General features: G+C 27.3%; 2 protein-coding genes across 3 annotated transcripts; one reads left to right on the top strand and one right to left on the bottom strand.

Moving 5' to 3' along the window:
* Positions 1–746: 746 nt before the first annotated feature.
* Positions 747–17,805, top strand: LOC127281889 (dynein axonemal heavy chain 6). Its single transcript, XM_051305863.1, has 60 exons — positions 747–837; positions 922–1,111; positions 1,203–1,341; positions 1,429–1,668; positions 1,774–1,930; positions 2,004–2,106; positions 2,178–2,340; positions 2,459–2,628; positions 2,720–3,121; positions 3,187–3,418; positions 3,495–3,644; positions 3,714–3,842; positions 3,908–4,588; positions 4,671–4,817; positions 4,929–5,105; positions 5,289–5,609; positions 5,739–5,843; positions 5,922–6,058; positions 6,167–6,357; positions 6,436–6,551; positions 6,639–6,784; positions 6,874–7,019; positions 7,087–7,219; positions 7,298–7,461; positions 7,545–7,597; positions 7,709–7,843; positions 7,948–8,133; positions 8,227–8,428; positions 8,498–8,679; positions 8,771–8,994; positions 9,117–9,325; positions 9,443–9,698; positions 9,767–9,958; positions 10,027–10,251; positions 10,312–10,564; positions 10,645–10,835; positions 10,892–11,064; positions 11,174–11,357; positions 11,489–11,660; positions 11,760–11,921; positions 11,990–12,166; positions 12,257–12,453; positions 12,520–12,765; positions 12,833–13,070; positions 13,138–13,440; positions 13,512–13,697; positions 13,775–13,947; positions 14,007–14,367; positions 14,471–14,704; positions 14,795–14,935; positions 15,001–15,191; positions 15,292–15,734; positions 15,806–16,003; positions 16,062–16,160; positions 16,244–16,386; positions 16,461–16,631; positions 16,693–16,872; positions 16,944–17,039; positions 17,118–17,436; positions 17,538–17,805. The coding sequence occupies exons 1-60, from the start codon at positions 747–749 to the stop codon at positions 17,765–17,767; spliced, it is 11,955 nt and encodes a 3,984-aa protein (XP_051161820.1). The 3' UTR covers positions 17,768–17,805.
* Positions 17,806–17,933: 128 nt separating this feature from the next.
* LOC127281804 (nurim homolog) lies at positions 17,934–19,381 on the bottom strand. 2 transcript variants are annotated; one of them, XM_051305713.1, is made up of 3 exons: positions 19,113–19,381; positions 18,252–18,741; positions 17,934–18,170 (listed from the first exon to the last, which is right to left on the bottom strand). In XM_051305713.1, the coding sequence occupies exons 1-3, from the start codon at positions 19,243–19,245 to the stop codon at positions 18,041–18,043; spliced, it is 753 nt and encodes a 250-aa protein (XP_051161670.1). In that variant the 5' UTR covers positions 19,246–19,381; the 3' UTR covers positions 17,934–18,040. The 2 variants fall into 2 exon arrangements, with proteins under 2 accessions (XP_051161670.1, XP_051161669.1); XM_051305712.1 differs by having other exon boundaries at positions 18,252–18,744; positions 19,113–19,380.
* Positions 19,382–20,554: the final 1,173 nt, after the last annotated feature.

Raw genomic sequence — 20,554 nt, 5'->3', positions numbered from 1 at the left:
ATAGTTATATTTTTATTAATTTTAACGTTTCAGTGAATTTTAGAAATAAGTGCGGAAATATATATATATTTATAAATTAATTAATATTAAAATAATAATAATTTAAAAGTGAAACGGTAACTTTAAAGAAAATTCATTAATACACGGTAAATAAAAATATTTAATAAATACTGAAAGTAAATAAAGATCCAAGAAATAAATAATTGAAAATATAGAAAATTAATACAAAATCGTAAATTGAGATAATTAAAATTAAAACAAATAAAAAAGAAAATAAAAATTACAGTAAATCAAAAACGAAAATATGAAAAAGAATCAAATTAAAAGAAGGTTGACGAATCAAGATGACTATAAAGATAGTCTGAAAGTTCGTAAAAAGAAAAATATCAAATCTGATTCAAATTCAAATAATAATGAAAAATTTGACCCTCTTATTGCGCATATATTTCGGAATCCTTTAATTCATCGATCCAAGTAAAATAATTCATAATATTAATAAAAACATAATTAGATTAGATAATAAAATTTATATACAGCATAATTAATACTTTATATCAGACAAATTGATGAAATCCCATTTCACAAACCACACAAGAAATTTCTCGAAATGTTAGATGAAAAAAAGGAATCTGAATCTCTTGTAAGAAATTATTTTGTATTATAATATATTTATTAATTTTTTAATTTTTCAAAACAATTTTTTTTATTATAATTACTAGAATGAATTTTCTATTGAAAAAGAAGCAATGAGTCCTTTAGTTCCTCGGGAAGAACAAGAAAAAAAAGATGAAGATTATTCGCCCTCAAACATACTTTCTTGGTCAAAAACTGTAAGCAGTGAGTAGAATAAATTCCACAGTTTTTGAATAAAAACTTATTTTACAGATAAATTAGAAAAAAATTGTTTCAAAATATTTTCAGTTCAAGTTAAACCAAAAGGAAAAGTACTCGATGATCAGGAAATTGTTCGAAATCAAAAGTGCCATCCGCCAAAAATTTCTGATCAATTGGAATTAATTCAAAAATTACAAACAGATTCTTCAATTGATTTTTATTACATGATTTACGCCGTCGAGAGATCTTCTAAATTTTTCACACCCTATGCCTTCAAGTAAGTTTTATTTTTTTCTAAAAATGAATTTTTAATTTTTATTTTGGTATTTAATACAATCGATTTAATTAAATTTACAATTTTATATCAGGGTAGTACCTTATGAAGAAATTGGCAAATCATATATGACAATTAGTGCAAATGGAGTTACAAAATATAGTCCAGACGAAATGATTTTCACACCAATTGAATTATGGGAGAGAGAATATAAAGATTATTTAAAAATCGCAAAAGTAAATTTTTATTTTATTATAAATTTACATTTTTTTTTTATATTTGTTTATGAAATTAAATTAAAATTTTTATTTATATTTTAGATCAAAACTTTCACGATTTTTCGCACGTGGAAAGCTTTTTACGTTTGGAGAAAGTCAATATCATGGAGAAAATATAATAAAGCGAGGGATTATTTATTGGAAAATCTTTTTGTGACACATTCAATATTAAGTAAAACTCTTCTTGAAATTAATACCAAGTGTAAAGAATTTTTACACGTGTCTCTTGTTGATACAAGTATTTTCGAAAAATTACCCCTTTTTCTCTTTATGGAAATTCAAGTAAATTAAACATTATTATTGAAATTATATTTTTATTCTAAAAAAAAATACTGGAAATTATTTTTTCTAAATGTAATTAAATTAAAAATTACATTTTTTTTGCAGTTTGCTAAACTCGAGGATGTTAGGAGCAAATTAGATAAATTCAGAGAATTAATTGCAAAATTAGTGAAAGATGCTTGTTTAAAAACCCTTTTGGAAGCTGGATACACGCCCGATGATTCAAATATAACTATTGAACAAACTGAATTTGGACAATTAGGTACGTAACAAAAAAAAATTTGTTAATGGTAATTAATTAATGAGGAATTTAAAAAATGAATATTTTTCATCAGGACGTTTCGCGGGAACAAAATTTAAAATGCCAAAAGATGGAATTTTAAAAATGAGTCACATTGAACAGGCAAAAAAAAGAGAAAAATGTTATCGTCTATCATGGTAATAAAAAAAGAAAAAAACTCAAGATTAAAAAAAATTTCTTAATATTAAAAAATTTTTTTATAATTTAGTTTTATCCATCTGATTGATTATTTACAAACGGACATGATGCAAAATTTATTATACAATACGTACAAAGTTTTGCTGAACACTCTACAAGAAAGTGTAAATTATTCTTTATCAAATGATGAAGAAGAGATGGACTCGAAATCAAATTTAAAAGAGAAACATCGCGTATGAAAATTATTATTATTACAATATTAAATGAATTGAAATTTAATTTTTTAAATAGATAATTAGAAAAGGAATGAAATAATTAATTATTTTTTAATAATAGAAAATTATTTTTCAGTATCCCTACTTTGTAGTGGACTTGATAATTTCTTTGGAAACTGGAATCGCTTTGGATCCATCTGAAGAAATTTTCTGGCACGTCATTAAAACAATCCAATTAATGTGGGAGGAAAATTTATTTGAGATAAAGCCATTTTTATCTGATCCATTTTTCGATATTTTTACAAGGTCTTATAATTTCAATTTTTCTTTTATTTTTAATTTCTAGTAGTCAATTTTTCTAATCGGATGATTAAAATGTCAATGAATTATATTTTAGGCCAATGATCAATCACAAAATTGAAAATCGAATATCAGGAAAGCCACCAGAAATTTTGACAATTATAAATGATGATTTTCTTATGAATGATTTGAAGGGAAAATTTGAAAATATTTTAAAAGAACATTTTCTTGCTGTAAAAGAATTTTCAAGTAAATTTAATTCTATTGAGACATTCTTCAAGGAAGATATAAATGCTAATGAAATGATTATAAGAGAAAATGAAGAGTGTTCGATTTTTCGTGAATTTTGTGAAAGATATCAAAATGAAATTGTTGAAATTTCTGCAATAGAAGAGGAAGAATTTTTAGGAATATTTTATATTAAATTGACAAGATTGAAAATTTTAGCATTACCTGCTCCTACACAAAAATGGATTGTTCTTGAAAAAGTCATACCATGGTGAGAATAAAAATTGTTTTATTTTTTTATTAACTACAAATTGAAGAACTTTTTTTAATTATCAGTTTAGGTAAAGCAAGAGTAGACGCTCTTTTGAATGAAGTTAATGATGCTATAAATTATTTGGATACAAATCCAGTGACAACTGATGATTATGTGGCTTACATAAATTTTGTCGATCAAGCACAACAGAATGTGGAGAGAATGGAAGTGGAATTAGTGTACGTTAAAGAAATTTACGATATAATGGAAGAATATCAATTTCCCGTTCCTGCAATGGATGCTGCGAATTATTTGGTAAAATATATTTTTTCTTTGTTTAATTATAAAAATTGATAATTCAAAAATAAAAAAATTAATCACTTTTTTTCAGGGAATAAGTGTACAATTTACAACATTATGTTCAGCCGTTAATAAAAAATTGAAGGATCGAGAAAAGTTGATAACCAAGTTTAATGTTCAAATACAAAAAGATATAGATGCTGTTATTAATAAAATTTCGGACATTAATGACGAAGCGACTGTAAGTTATTATAAAAACAATAATTAATTATTAATTATTCTGACTAATCAAAAAAAAAATTAATTACAGCAATCCTGGTTGTTGGATGCTGATAGCAATGTGGAAGGTTGTCTCGAGACTCTCAACGATCTCTCTCAACGTTTACAAGAATGTGCAGAATTAGCTTCTGAATATCGAAATCATCAAAAAGGATTTAAGGTAAAAATTATTTTTCTAAATTCAATTTTATTTCAATTTATTTTATTCTAACTCGTTAAATTCAGGTGGAAATGACAAAATTCGAAATTCTCGATCACGCAATAAATGAAGTAAAACTACGAAGTCTTCTTTGGGAAAGTGTAATAAGTTGGTCAAAAACTTTAGAAAAATGGTATCAAGATAATTTTAACATTTTAAACGTTGAAGAAATAACAAATTTTACAACGCGAAATTTAAAAAATATTGTTCAATTTGAAAAAGGTCTACCGTCAAATAATGTTTTGCCAAATTTTAAAGAAAAAGTGGAATATTTCAAAGACAAACTCTCAACTATTGGACATTTGAGAAATCCAAATTTACAATCACGTCATTGGATGAAAATTGAGGAACTTTTGAATTATAAATTTCAATTGGAAGAATCATTAACATTGGAACTTCTCGAGAGTCTTGGAATTTTTGATTATCCAAATGAATTAATGGAAATTGCTTCTTGTGCAAGTTCAGAGGCAGCTTTAGAAATAATGTTGAAAAAAGTTGTAGACACATGGAAAACATTGGAATTTATTGTTTTACCTTATAAGGAAATTAAGGATGTTTATTATCTTGGATCAATCGAGGAAATTCAATTGGCTCTCGATGATAGTAATATTAATATTCAAACAATTGCCGCTTCTCGACATGTTGCTTCAATTAAATCGAAAGTTGATGATTGGATTAAACAACTGGATCTTGTGTCTCGTACTTTGGTATAAATTTTATATTTTCTAAATTAAAAAAAGTTTTTAATTTTAAATTTTTGCTACTATGAATTGTATTTATATTTTTCAGGAAGCTTGGCAGTATTGTCAACAGCAGTGGATGTACTTGGAGGCAATTTTCTCTGCTCCTGATATTAAACGACAACTTCCAATAGAAGCGAAACTCTTTGCGGTAGTCGATAGATCTTGGAAGGAAATTATGAGAAAAACAACAAAGGTAAATTGAAAAATTATCCTTCTATTTTTATTACATTGAATTAAAATTTAAAAATTAAAAAAGTTAAAATGCGTTAAAAATTAATCTTGTAAATTAAATAATTTCTTTTAGGTGCCTTTGGTTATGGAAATTTGCATTCAGCCAGGATTACTGGAACGTTTCATGGAAAATAATAACAATTTAGATCAAATTCTCAAATGCCTGGAGGCTTATCTCGAAACAAAGCGTATCGCATTTCCGAGATTTTTCTTTCTCTCTAATGACGAGCTTTTGGAAATTTTAGCCCAAGTATGTATACGATAATAGATTTTCTTTATTTGAAAAAATATATTTTTAAAATAATTTGATGATAAATATTCCAAATTATCTTTTATTAATGCAGCCTGAAACGGAAAACTAAGGTTTTGTGATTAATTATAATTTTTATTTCCCTAATTGTTATTGGTAAATAATTAATTTAATTTTTCATAGACGAGAAATCCTCATGCAGTTCAGAGGCATTTACAAAAGTGTTTCGATGCAATTTATCGTCTTGAGTTTGCAATTGCAAATCTGGGAAATAAAGAGAATAAAAAAGATGCTGTTCTTACGACGGATATTATAGCCATGTTATCACCGGAGGGAGAGAGAGTTGTTTTACAGAAAGGGTTAAAAGCCAGAGGAAATGTGGAAGATTGGCTTGGAAATGTGGAGCAAGCAATGTTTGCAGCACTCAAGAGGGAAATGAAAAAAGGCATCATTGATCTTAAAGAGAAAGGAAGACGAAAGTTTATCGAATCTTTTCCGTCTCAGGTATTTTTTTTTTTTTTTTTTGAAAATTACTTATAATTGTTTTAAAAATTTTCGGAAAAATTAAATCTAATTTTTCCTTTTTGGTATTTAAGAAAAATTGCAAAAAAAAATTTTTTATTCATTAAATAGAATGTCTTAACGGTTTCTCAAATATTTTGGGCTCAAGACGTTCATGTTATTTTGGAATCAGGAGACGCGAATGCTATGAAAACTTTTGAAATCAAATGTTTTACAGTAAGATTTTTATTTTCAATTATTATCCTTTTCTTTTCTGTATTCGTAATTAATTTCTTTTTTCTGTTCTAACTATAGGATTTAAATGAATTGGCAGGCCTAGTAAGAGGAGAATTACCGAAATTAATACGCGAAGTTATTATCAATCTTATAACGGTCGATGTACACGCGAGAGATATTATTTCAGTTTTAGTGGAAAATAAAATTCAATCCAGGTAAAAAATTTAAATTAATGATATTTGATTTTAAATCTGTTAATTTTCTTTTCCGAATTTTTGAAATTTAAAAAAATTTAATTGGAAAGCTTTTTGTTTTTATTTTAGTTCAAGTTTTGATTGGATGAAAAATTTACGTTACTATTGGGACGAAGAAATCGACAGTTGTTTGGCAAAAATGAGTAATGCAGAATATCGTTATGGCTATGAATATCTTGGTGCTCAAAGAAGATTAGTTATCACACCTTTAACAGATAGATGCTATTTATGTCTTATGGGAGCACTTCAATTGGATTTAGGTATAAAATATATTAAATAATATTTGCCATCGAAAAGAATTTTTAGAAGATTAAAAAATTAATTTAATTAAAAATTAGGTGGAGCACCTGCAGGTCCAGCTGGAACTGGAAAAACTGAGACGACGAAAGATCTTGCTAAAGCATTAGCTGTTCAATGTGTTGTATTTAATTGTTCGGAAGGTTTAGATTACAGGGTAAGTAGTAATTTATTAATAATTATAATTTAATTATATATAATTTTATTATTATACTTTAATTAATTGAAAATCTATTTCTAAAAGATGATGGGAAGATTTTTTTCTGGTTTGGCCACTTCTGGTGCTTGGTGTTGTTTCGATGAATTTAATCGAATTGACATTGAGGTGCTTTCTGTAATTGCTCAACAATTAATTACTATTAGAAATGCTAAAATTATCCGCGCTAATGAGTAAGAAAAAATTTTATTTAAAATAGTATTGAAATTAATTTTATTAATTTATTGAAATTGATTTTATTAATTTTTTGTTTTTCCTACAGATTTATGTTTGAGGGTCGCGTGATAAAATTAGTGATGTCTTGTGCAACTTTTGTCACCATGAATCCTGGTTATGCTGGACGCACTGAATTACCAGATAATTTAAAATCACTTTTCAGACCATTTGCGATGATGGTTCCAGATTACAGTAAGAAAATAAAAAACAATATAGAAACAATTTAATTAACTAATAAATATTTTAATTATTTTTTTAGAACTCATCGCAGAAGTAACATTATATTCGGAGGGTTTTGAATCCTCCAAGTCATTATCGACAAAAATGACATTAATGTACACATTGTGCAGCGAACAACTATCTCAGCAAGATCATTATGATTTTGGAATGAGGTGAACTTTACTATTTTATATTATTAAATTTGATCCTTTAAAAATTTTCTTTTAATTGATTTTTTTTTTAATTTACAGGGCAGTAAAGAGTGTTTTGGTAATGGCAGGAAGTTTAAAGCGAGAAAATCCTGAAAAATTGGAAGACGTCGTCTTGCTGAGGGCTTTAAGGGACAGTAATCTACCCAAATTTTTGGCTGATGATACAGAATTATTTTTGGGAATACTAGGCGATTTGTTTCCAGGTTCGAAAAATATTTTATAGAAGTAAATTAATTAGTTTTTTAAATTGAATCGTCTTAATTAATTTTTTGATTTTCTGTTTCAGATATTGTGCTTCCCGATGAAGACTACGGCGTTTTTCAAGAAACTGCTGAGAAGGTAAATTTTCACATTAAAAATTAAATAATAAAATCAATTAAATTACATTTTAAACATAAAGAAATTTTATAAATTAAACAAAATTTCTGATATAATTTTTATTATTTACAGATGATGATAGATGCAGGTTTACAGCCGGAATCGTGTTCTATTGTTAAAACTATTCAATTACATGAAACAATGTTAGTCAGACATGGTGTCATGTTAGTTGGTCCCACTGGATCTGGTAAAACAACTGTTCTTCAGGTAATTTCTTATTTAATATCGTTTTTTACCAAAAAAATATATATAACTTTTTTTCCTGTACTAAATTAAATTTTTTAAATTTTCTACTGACTTTTTTTTCACAGACATTAAGGGATACATACACACAACTTCATGAAATGAATGTACCAAAATCATATTATCAAAAAGTTCACACGTACGTTTTAAATCCAAAAGCTGTGACAATTGGGGAATTATACGGATCAGTGGATACCATGAGCAATGAATGGCACGACGGTTTAATTGGAGCAATTATTCGCCACGCTTGTTCTGTAAGATTCATTTCATTTCAAATTTTTTTTTTTGTATTTATTTAATTAATTAGTAGTTATTAAATATTTTGCTAAAATAAAAAATGTTTTCAGTTCACAACAGAAGAACATCAGTGGGTTGTTTGCGATGGTCCCGTCGACGCTATTTGGATAGAAAATATGAATACTGTTTTAGATGATAATAAAATGTTGTGTCTCGCGAATTCAGAGAGAATTAAATTTACTCCATATGTTCATATGCTTTTTGAAGTTATGGATCTTTCTCAAGCTTCACCGGCAACTGTCAGTAGATGTGGTAAAATTAATTTTTTATATTGGGATTTAAAAAAGAAAATAGTTTATAAAAATTCACTCTTCATAATAGGAATGGTGTATTTTGATCCTGCTGATCTTAAATGGATGCCATATGCAAAAAGTTGGTTGCAAAAAATTCCTGAGACTATAATTAATGAATCGTTGCGTCAAGAGATAATGTATCTTTTGGAGACTTACGTAGAAGAAGGATTGGCATTTTTGAAAAAGAATTGTCAACAAACTATACCACAGGTTCGTATTAAAGGTGTTAAATTATTTCTTATAAGAAATTATAAAATTAATATCTGATATTGCATTTTATGAAGAATTTTTTTTAATTTAGGTGGGTATCGGAAAAGTAAATATGCTTTGTGCTTTAATGGAAAGCATTATTCTAGAGCCAAATGCAATCGATAAATTTACTGACGTGGAAAATTTGAAAAGTTTTCTCACCCAGTCATTTATTATCTCGTATATTTGGGCAATTGGTGGAAATTTAATTGATTCTGCCAGAGAAACTTTCGAGTTATTTGTGAAAAAACAATTCAAGGACAATTCATATTCTCGGTATTATTATTAAATCTACTAATAATTATCAATCAAATTTACTTTTATAATTTCTATTTAAAATTTCCTTTTTTAAATTGATCATTAGTATTATTTTTCATTAATTTTTCATTAATTAATAGTTTACCCTCTGAAAATTTGTGGGATCTTTACATAAATACAAAAAATCGAAATTTAGAATTATGGATAAAATTAATGCCATCGTTTACATATGACAAAACGGTGCCATTTTTTGAAATTCTCGTTCCAACTGTCGACACAGTACGATTTGGTTATCTTATGGAGAAACTTTTGAATGTTAATAAACCAGTACTTTTTACAGGCGGCACTGGTTAGTTATGTTTTTTCAAATTCATTTAAATTTCACATTTATTTATTTTTTACATAAAGTACGATTTTTAGATATTTAATTTAAAAATATTGAAATAAATTTTTTTCTAATTTTCAGGTGTTGGAAAATCAGTAATAGCCAAAGTAGTTTTAAAAACACTTCAACAATCTGGATTTTGGGTTCCGGTTGTAATGAATTTTTCCGCTCAAACAAGTAGCGGGAGAATTCAAGAGATTTTAGAATTAAAATTAGAGAAAAAGAAACGAACAGTATTGGGAGCGCCTATCGGAAAACGAATTTGCATTTTCATCGATGATGTAAATATGCCAAAATTGGATACTTATGGCTCACAACCACCAATAGAATTATTGAGGTATTTTTTTTGATTTTTAAAAATATTTTTAATATCGCAATATTAAACTCCAAATAAATTAATTTTAGACAATTTCTCGATTTTGGAGGCATTTACGATCGAGATAAATTGTTTTGGAAAACAATGGAAGATGTTGTGTTAAGTTGCGCCTGTGCTCCTCCTGGAGGTGGAAGAAATCCTCTCACTCCAAGATTTATTCGTCATTTTGGAATGTTGGTTATTCCAACGCCTTCCGAAGTTTCTCTGAAAGACATTTTTAGGTAAAAAAAAAAAAATATATTACTAATTAATTAACTTATTATTATCAAATAAGTGTCTGAATCTCCAGGTCAATAATGAAAGGATTTCTTCAAGAATTTTTGCAACCAATAATTGAAATCGGTGATAAAATTGTATCGGCAACTATTGAAATTTACAATAGAATTGCAATTGACTTGCTTCCAACGCCTGAAAAGAGTCATTATATTTTTAATTTGCGAGATTTATCAAAATGTATTCAAGGAATGCTTCAAGCAGATCCATCAATTGTTATTGATGTGAAACAAATGTTAAGGTTTGTTTGTTGTTTTGTATTTTTAATTATATTTTAATAAATAATTTCAAAAATTTCTAGGCTCTTTTATCACGAGTGCTTGAGGGTTTTTCACGATCGATTAATAAATATAGAAGACAAAAGTTACTTTTATCATCTTTTGACCGAAACCTGTTCGCGAAAATTTGGAGACGAGGTGATTTCACTTGGAGATGAAGTTGTCACACAGCCTCCATTACTTCTTTTCGGTGACTTTATGTCCTTTGGAGCTTCAAAAGAGCAGAGATTTTATGAAGAAATCACCGATTTAACAAAAGCAACAAATATTTTGCAAGTATGTTTTCTTTATTATCGAAATTGAAATTTATTTTTTAAAAAAAATAGGTGAAAAAATGAAAGTAAAAATATTTTCAGAATTATTTGGACGATTACTGTTTAGTGACTTCGAAGGAGATGAATCTTATATTTTTCACGGATGCTGTTGAACATTTATGTAGACTGGCGAGAATTTTGAGATCAGAAAGAGGAAATGGTCTTCTTGTTGGTGTTGGTGGAATGGGAAAACAAAGTTTAACAAAATTAGCGTCCCATTTGAACGGCTATCGGTAGGTTTTCAAAATGATAATGATAAAATTGAAATTAATTTACTTTTCTCAAACAGTTGTATGCAAATTGAAGTGACGCGTGGCTACGACATGAATTCCTGGCACGATGATCTTCGACGATTTTATTTTAAACCAGGAGCATTTGCCGAAGATGTCACTTTTCTTTTTACTGATACACAAATTGTACTCGAGGAATTTTTGGAGGATATAAACAATACTTTAAATTCCGGTGAGATAATTTAATTTTCGTTTTGCTTTTTTTATTAGAAAATTTTTTAAAATAAATTAAAGAAAATAAAAAGGAAATAAAAAAGTGAAACATAAAAAATAACTTACAGGAGAGGTACCAAATTTATTTGAAGCTGACGAATTAGAAAAGGCAATAATTGCCACAAGACTGGCTGCCAAAGATGCTGGAATCAAAGAATCTGACCGAGATGGAATTTACAATTATTTTATCGGAAGAGTTAGAAATCATCTTCATTTAATGCTCTGCATGAGTCCTGTGGGCAACACTTTCAGGTTGTAATCTATTTAGTTAATTAATTAAAAGATCATTCTAGAGAGAAAAAGGAAATTGTCCTTTAAAAAAATGGAAATTTAATTTTTTTTAGAGAAAATTAAATAACAGATTTATTAATTTTTTAAAAAAGACATCGTTGCCGAATGTTTCCATCATTGGTTAATTGCTGTACAATAGATTGGTTCACAAAATGGCCAAATGAAGCACTTCTCTCAGTAGCAAAGAAAACAATCGAATCAATTGCAAATCACGATGAAAATAAATTATCTGCTTTATCATCAATTTGTGTTTTAATGCATGAAGTAAAATATTTCAATATTTTCATCATTAATATTAAATACGATTTTTTTATTTAAAAAAAATTTTCAGTTTTGTAATTATTTTTTTGCTTAATTACACAGAGTGTTGAAGAGATGACTGTTCGATTTTTCAATGAGATGCGAAGAAGATATTACACGACACCCAGTAGTTATTTAGCATTATTAAAACTTTTCTTAGCGACATTGAAGAAAAAAATTAAAACAACTTTAACGCTGAAAAGTAAAATTGCGAATGGCTTGAATGTGAGTTAAATTCAAATATTATTTTCATCAGAAGTGAAGTAAATTTTGATAAGGAATTTTCATTTTAGAAATTGAAAGAAACAAACGAGACAGTTGCGATGATGAAGGAGCAATTGATAATTCTGGCTCCTCAATTAAAGACAAGTTCAGAGGAAGTTTCGAAATTAATGCAGATACTTGCGAAGCAACAGATTGAACTCGACAAAGTTAGAATCACTGTTGCTGCTGATGAAGCAATTGTCAAGGTAGTTTAATTAATTAAATTTGTTTAAAATCTATAAGTAAATGAATTTAATAATTAAATAATAATAAAAAATAATTTTATTCTTCAATAGGTAAAAGCAGAAGAAACAGCTGCTTTAGAAACTGAAGCTAGGAAAGATTTAGAAGCAGCGATGCCAGCATTGGAGGAAGCACAAAAAGCCCTGGAATCATTGAATAAAAATGATATCAATGAAATTAAAGTTTTCAATAGTCCACCACCGCTTGTTCGATACGTGATGGAAGCCGTTAATTTGTTATTAGGAGAAAAGTAAGCAAATAAATAAATAAATTAATTAATGGTGCTTTATATTTTAATTTAAAAAATTCTTTGCAGACTTGATTGGATAACTGCGAGAGTCGTTCTCGGTGATTTACACTTTTTAGATCGATTAATTGAATATCCAAAAGATGATATTAATGATAAACTTTTAAAAAAATTGCAAGACTATATAAATAATCCAAATTTTAAGCCAAATATTGTTGCAAAACAAAGCAAAGTTTGTAAATCAATTTGCATTTGGGTTCGAGCTATTGATGGTTATGCGAAATTATTTAGAATTGTACATCCAAAACGTCTCAAGTGAGAATTTATTCTAATATTTCACATTTATTTTTACTATTATTATCGAATATTATTGAATTTTTAGATTACAAGCGGCGGAAAAAGAATTACGCTCTATTATGGATGTTTTGGAACAAAAACAAGAACAATTACGTGAAGTTGAGAATAAAATAAATAAATTAAGACAAGAATATAAGGAAGCTGTTGATAATTTAACATCTTTGGAATATAATATTCAATTGAGTGAGGCTCGACTCAATAGATCGGGAAGATTAACATCGGCATTGGCAGATGAAGAAATTCGCTGGCAGGAAAATATGAAAGTAAATAAAAATTAAAAAAAGAAAATTTTTAATAAAATCAATATTATTAATAAAAAAAATGTAATAGGATTTCGATAGGCAGATGGAAAATTTTATGGGAGACACTTTAGTGGCTGCTGGTGCTTTAGCTTATTTAGGTGCATTCACCAGTGAATACAGAAAAGAATTATTAATAAAATGGCTGAAAACTTGTGAAGAACAGAAAATAACAACAACGGGAAATTTTAATTTAATTGCTGTTTTAGCTGATCCTTATGAAATTCGTTTATGGAATAGTTTTGGTTTACCTCGAGATCAGATCAGTACGGAAAATGCAATTTTTGTCACTCAAGCTGAAAAATGGTCACTTATGATTGATCCACAAGAACAGGTGAAATATATTTTCGTTGAAAAAAATTTATATTTAATTATAAAAATATTTTATTAGAATTATTAATGTAGGCTAATCGCTGGATAAGAAATATGGAACAGCAGAATCAGTTAAAAATTTGTAAACTAACGGATGGAAATTTAATGAGAATCATGGAATCGTGCATTAGAATTGGTTCGCCAATTTTAATTGAAGATGTCGGTGAAATTTTGGATCCCAGTTTGGAGCCAGTTCTTTTAAAACAAACTTTTGTTCAAGTAGGATGATTTTATTTTAATATTTAACTTAAAAAAAATATTTAAATCATTATTAAATTAAATCAATCAATTTACAGGGAGGAAGAAAATTGATACGTCTAGGAGAAAGTGACATCGAGTACGATGAAAATTTTCGTTTATACATCACCTCAAAAATGGCTAATCCTCATTACTTACCAGAAATTTGTATTAAAGTGACAATTGTCAATTTTACTGTAACACCTTCGGGATTAGAAGAACAACTTCTTGCGTAAGACAAAAATGTTGTTATTAAAATTAATTAATTTATAAAATAATTAATTATTACAGTGATGTGGTACGTTTGGAAAAACCAGAATTGGAAAAATTGAGAAACGAATTGATAGCAAAGATCAATGCGGACAAAAATCAACTTCAAAATATAGAGGATAAAATTCTTTCACTTCTATTTAGTTCCGGTGATAATATTCTCGATAATGAAGAATTAATTGAGACTCTAAATAATAGTAAAGAGACTTCGGCGATTATTGTCACGAGATTAATTGAAACTGAAGCTACAGAAGAAAAGATTTCCATCACTCGAGATAAATATCGTTCCGTAGCTACTCGTGGTTCTGTTTTATATTTTGTTGTTGCTGATTTAGCTGAAATCGATCCCATGTATCAATTTTCTCTAAAATATTTTAATCAGGTGAGTGTTAAAAATTTTTGTCCTCAAAAATCGAAAATTAATTGTAATTATTCTAATTTATTTATATTAATTTAATATAATTTTGAAATTGAAATTTTTTTAGATATTCAATAATGTCATCGAGATGAGTGAAAAAAGCGAAAATCTTGATATTCGATTGACAATTTTATATGAAGAAATTACTTCATCAATTTATACAAATGTATCGCGAGGATTATTTGAACGACATAAACTTGTTTTTAGTCTCATGTTAAATATGGCGATTTTTTTACATTCTCGAATTGTCAGCTATTCGGAATGGGAATTTTTGCTACGTGGTGCTGGACAATTTAAGACAGTAATTATCTGATATTATTAATTATTTTTATAAATCTGAAATTAATATATTTTTTTATTTGTCTAATATTAAAAAATTGTGTTTTTTAAGTCTAAGAAACCGGATTATCCAACTTTGACTGAAACAATGTGGATCTCGGTGAATTTTCTAGCAAATCATTTTAAATCATTCGCAAATATTATGACTGACGTTTTCAAAAAGATTCATTTGTCCATTGAATATTTTCAAGAGGTAAAAATTTATTTAATTAATAAAATACAAAAATATCAATTAATTATACCAAATTTGTTATTTAGGAAATAAATATCATTCCTGATAACAATAAAAAAGCCGAATTCAACTGGGATAAAATACTGACTGATATAGAAAAACTGATGCTACTAAAAGCGTTAAAAGAAGAGAAATTAATTTTTGCTCTCACTGCATATGTGAAAAAAAATCTTGGACAGAAATTCGTTGAATCACCAATGGTTTCTCTGGAATTACTGTAAATTTTCATAATTTAATTCTACAAATAGAAAAAAAATAACAAAACAAAAAATAATTTATATTTATTAAAAATTTAATATAATTATTTTAATTTTCAGTTATCCCGATACTTCGAAAATAATACCGTTGGTATTTATTTTAAGCACTGGCTCCGATCCGTTTAGTGCATTTCAGAGATTTGCATCGAAAATGGGATTTGGCGAAAAATATCAATCAATATCATTGGGTCAGGGTCAAGGACCAATAGCAGAAAATCTTTTGCAAAAAGGAAAAGAAACAGGAAATTGGGTGTTTTTACAAAATTGTCATTTAGCCACATCATGGATGAATAATATGGAAAAATTAATTATCGAAATAATTCAAGAATCCGATGGTGTTAACGATAATTTTCGTCTATTTTTAAGTTCAATGCCAAGTAAATCATTTCCAGTTTCGGTTCTTCAAAATTCAATGAAAGTCACAAATGAACCGCCCAAAGGACTCAAAGCAAATATTAAACGTGCTTTCTTTGATCTTAATGAAGATTTCTTTGAAAATAATCGTAAGTATAAAAAAATAAGATAATTTAAAATAATTCCAGTTTATTATAAAATTAAAAATTAATTTTTACAGCTTTAGAACTAAATTGGAGAAAAATGATATTTGGAATTTGCTTTTTCCATGCAATTATTCAGGAGAGAAAAAAATTCGGTCCACTAGGATGGAATATTCATTATGAATTTAATAATAATGACAGAGAATGTTGCCTTTTAAATTTAAAAATGTTTTGTAACGAAACAATTCCATGGGCTGCCTTGACATACATAACTGGTATTTTCGTTTTATTTTTCATAAATTAAAAACTATAATTAATATAAATTAATTTCAGGTGAAATCACTTATGGAGGCAGAATAACTGATAATTGGGATTTGCGTTGTTTAAAAACAATACTCAATGATTTTTTCTCACCAAAAACATTAGAAACGAGTAAGTTTTGAAAAAAATGAATTTAATTCAAACTGATGAATTAATTTAATTAATTATTTATTAATTAATTGAATTATTTTCAGATTACGTTTATTCAGCATCTGGAACGTACTTTTCTCCAAATTTAATCACACTTTATGAATATAGAGAATTTATAGAAAATTTCCCTATTATTGAAGATCCTGAAATTTTTGGAATGCACGAGAATGCAAATATAACATTTCAGGTGAATTTAAAAATTAATTTAAAGGAAAATAATTAAAAATAATTATTTCAATTGATTTATTCTCGTTTTTGCAGTTGAAAGAAACGAAAATTGTTTTGGATACAATAATGGATGTGCAACGAAAAGAAGATATTGGCGAAAAAGGAAAATCAACGTCTGACATTGCTTATGAATTAGCCAGTATGATTATGGGAAGAATCATTCTTAAAATTGATTCAGATGATTGTCATTCAAGTCATTTGAAAGTAAATAATTTAAAATATATTATTTTCTATTTTTATTTGTATAAAAATAATTTACGAACAGAAAGATTTTGCTGGTCGTCTTCCATCACTTACGACTGTTTTACTTCACGAAGTTGATCGTTATAATAAATTATTATCAAAAATACACTCATCAATGGAAAATTTACAACGAGCTATTAAAGGATTTGTTGTGATGTCAACGGAACTGGAAGCTGTGTTTAACGCTTTAGTCAACAATCAAGTGAATATAAAAAATAATTAGAATAGAAAATTAATTAAACGAAAATTTAATTATATAATAAAAAAAATTAGGTACCGGAAGTATGGCACAAAGTAAATGTCTATCCTTCGCTAAAAACTTTAGGATCATGGATTCGAGATTTAGAACTTCGAATTGATTTTATTCAGGTTTCAATTTTTCATATTGATAATTTTGTAATTAAAATATAAAATTTTATTTCTTTTTTGTTTACAAATTTTTTACAGATCTGGTTGAAAAATTCAAAACCAATTTCCTTTTGGATATCAGGATTGTCCTTTCCTCAAGGATTTATAACAGGAGTGCTTCAAACTCATGCGAGGAAATATAATATTCCAATTGATCATTTGAAATTGGATTTTAAAGCAACAAAAATACTTTTACAACAAGAAGAAATCGAAACAGTTCACAAGAGAGAAAATAAAGAAATTGCGTCCGCTTATCAAAATCTTCAAGAACCTTTGGATGGTGTTTTTATTCATGGCCTATTTATTGACGCTGGTCGATGGGATTTTCAATCTATGATTTTAGTCGATGCAAATAAAGGTAATTTTTTAAATGAAAAATAAATTTTTTCGAAAAATTATATTTATTAATTTTCAATTTGAACAAAAAAAAATTATAGTAAATCTTTGTTTCACTTACAGGTGAAATGAATCCTTTACTGCCAGTTTTACACATTCAACCAGTTTTATCGTTACCGGCAAATGATCCTAGATATGTTTGTCCTCTTTATAAGACGAGCATTCGTGCTGGAGTTTTATCGACAACTGGACACAGTACAAATTTTGTTTTATCAATTCTTTTACCCTCAAAACAAAAACAATCATATTGGATACTCAAAGGAACTGCTCTTTTAATACAAAAAACAGATTAAATAAAATATCCTATATTATAAATACTCATCATAGAAAATCACACACACACACCCACTTGGTACAAAAAAATAATTTTTTTTAGTCTAATATTAGTTAAATATTTAAATTTAGCGTAATATTAATTAAATATTATTAGAAAGGATTATTTAATCTTTTTAAGATTAGCAAAATAAATAATTATAAATTAATGGCAAGTGTTAATGTGAAGCGTGAATGAATACTGAAAGCATAAATAATCGATAAAAGATGAAATAAATATAAATTAAAAAAATTTAAGAATAATGTAAGTTTCTCTTTTTTCTATTAAACGATTCTAGATGATAATGATAATCTTGCTGATCAATGTTCCACATCATTGTCATAAATACTGTTAGAATAATTGCCAACAATAATCGGTCAAGGCTGAAACAAAATAAATTAATATTTTTTTTTTTGAAAATATAAACTTTCTTAATTTATATTTAAAAATAAATATTTTGCTACCTCATGAATGGATGAATCCAAAGAATCAAAGTGAATCCAATATAACTTGGATGTCTCATGTGAGCAAAATATCGTTTTAATTCTCGGGATTTTGTACTCATTGGTGATGGATAATTTTTAATTTTATAAATAACTTGTTTTATTCCAACTAATTCACCAATATCCATCATGAGACAGCCACTGTAGACGACAATCCAGCCAATAATTTGAAAAGCTGTCATCATCAATGATATTTTGGAATTTTGTGTTGTATTTATATTCCAAAGTATTAACGACGATATTGGCGTCCAGAATTTAATCATTAAATGAAGTGCTCCTGCGCTGCATGCATTATAAATACTTCGTTCAAGATCTTCTATTTTTAATGAACAAAAGATTTCCTTTATGAAATCACTAGCCATTATTGAGTGTTGTAGTATAAAGGCAACTATCAAGCATGTGTCGAATATTAAATATCGTATTGTCAAAAGAATTGAATCCTCTTCCTCATCTTCTGGCGAAAAAAAAAATTAAATGGTAAGTAAAAAATTATTTCTAATAATAAATAAATTTTACAGTAATTATTTAATATTATTTAAATTTTTTTTAAACAATCACACAAATAAAACAATACTACTGTTTGAAAAGTAGAAATTAAAAAGAGTGGTAACAATTGGAGTATTACGTTTTTCAATTTTTTTTTCCTGCATATAATTAATTTGCAGGTGCTTTAATAAATTAAAATCATTGTTTAAATATTGTTCTACTTTTAATAATTTTTTGTTAATTGTATTAAAATAATTTAAAATAGATTTATATCAAATAGAGCATTATAATAATAAAAAAAATTAGTGACTATTAAATACAATTTAAAAATCATACCTGTTTCAGTAAGTTGAACAAGTTTTTGATTATCACAATGACTTGATAAGAAAATCATCAAATTACACATAACATAAAAAGTATAGAGAAAACTACTTGAACAAATTGATAAACGAAAAGCGTTTGAAATCATTTTTATAATTCTTAAATCCGATTTTTCACTATTACAAAAGAATATTCATAAATAAAAGTTTTGTGTATTATTTATAAATATATACTTTAAAAGAAAGTAAACAAATTATATTACATCATGACAGTTTATTTATAGGTTATGAGTAAAAAAAATAAACAAAGAATCGATTCTTGTTCGAATCGATATTCGATTCGATTATTATCGCGTACTCGATACGCAACTATGTTCAGACTGTTAGTGCTTTTTTGAAAGCAGTTGTGTGCGGTAGTGTTCTGTGTAGCTCGTGGAAATTTGTTCATTTTAACAAGTATTTTTAAGTAATTAAACCTAAAGTGTGAATTTTATTAATCAATTTCGTGTAGGTTTTCGTATTTATAAGTCGGGAGTGCCGAAGGAATAAACGTTTTTCGTGAAATCATCGGTTTTAATGTGAAGAAACAGCAGGATGGTAAAGTGGCATACAAAAAGGATTCTCGACAATTATAAATTAAAATTAATTAATTTAAACTGGGTTTTTTCCTAATCAGTCGATAAATTTTTAATAAAAGACTCTCCGAAAAGAAAGATGGACTAAATAATTAATTTAATTAAAAGATATCGAGTTAAAATTAATAACGGTCAACTAATTCTTCACTAATTCTCAGCTAAAGTGTTCCGCAACACCGTAGAATTTTCGACCAATCACGAGCAAGAATCGGGATTCAGTATGGTCATTGCTTTGACTTCAGCAGTATGCTGTAGAGTGCAGCAATGTGCGGTCGTTTTGCGTGTCGCTCGTGAGAATTTTTCAATTTCTTAATTATTTTCTAGTAATTAAATCTAAAGTGTGAATTTTAATAATCGATTTCATGTAGGTTTTCGCATTTATAAGTCGGGAGTGCCGAAATAATGAACATTTTGAATTAAATTATCGGTTCTATAATGTAAAGAAACAATTAGGCGGTAAATTAGTGCACAAAGAGGATTCGCGACAATTATAAACCAAAATTAATTAATTTAAACCGGGTTTTTTCCTAGTCGATCGATTAATTTTCAATAATGGACTCTTCCAAAAAAAAGATGGACTAAATAATTAATTTAATAAAAATATATCGAGTTAAAATTAATAACGGTCAACTAATTCTTCACTAATTCTCAGCTAACGTGTTTCGCAACACCGTAGAATTTTCGACCAATCACAAGCAAGAAGCAGGTTGGTAACTACAGTGCACTGTAGAGTGCAGCTATGTGCGGTCGTTTTCCGTGTCGTTTGTTAGAATTTTTCAATTTTCTAAATTATTTTCAAGTAATTAAAGTTAAAGTGCGAATT

Source organism: Leptopilina boulardi, unplaced genomic scaffold (genome assembly GCF_019393585.1).
Source record: "Leptopilina boulardi isolate dan_hultmark-lab unplaced genomic scaffold, ZJU_Lbou_2.1 LbouV2_278, whole genome shotgun sequence".
Lineage (NCBI taxonomy): Eukaryota > Metazoa > Arthropoda > Insecta > Hymenoptera > Figitidae > Leptopilina > Leptopilina boulardi.
The sequence above is the reverse complement of the archived record's forward strand: the minus strand, read 5'-3'. Positions and strand labels throughout refer to the sequence as shown.

What these genes read in the sequence shown, in the direction of transcription:
- LOC127281889 (XM_051305863.1), top strand. Translation starts at nt 747, where the DNA reads ATGAGTCCTTTAGTTCCTCGGGAAGAACAAGAAAAAAAAGATGAAGAT. An exon ending in TTGGTCAAAAACTGTAAGCA is followed by an intron (nt 838 to 921) that starts GTGAGTAGAATA and finishes AAATATTTTCAG; the next exon opens with TTCAAGTTAAACCAAAAGGA. An exon ending in ACATTAATGACGAAGCGACT is followed by an intron (nt 3,645 to 3,713) that starts GTAAGTTATTAT and finishes AATTAATTACAG; the next exon opens with CAATCCTGGTTGTTGGATGC.
- LOC127281804 (XM_051305712.1), bottom strand. Translation starts at nt 19,245, where the DNA reads ATGATTTCAAACGCTTTTCGTTTATCAATTTGTTCAAGTAGTTTTCTC. An exon ending in TGTTCAACTTACTGAAACAG is followed by an intron (nt 18,745 to 19,112) that starts GTATGATTTTTA and finishes TTTTTTCGCCAG; the next exon opens with AAGATGAGGAAGAGGATTCA. An exon ending in TGGATTCATCCATTCATGAG is followed by an intron (nt 18,171 to 18,251) that starts GTAGCAAAATAT and finishes ATTTTGTTTCAG; the next exon opens with CCTTGACCGATTATTGTTGG.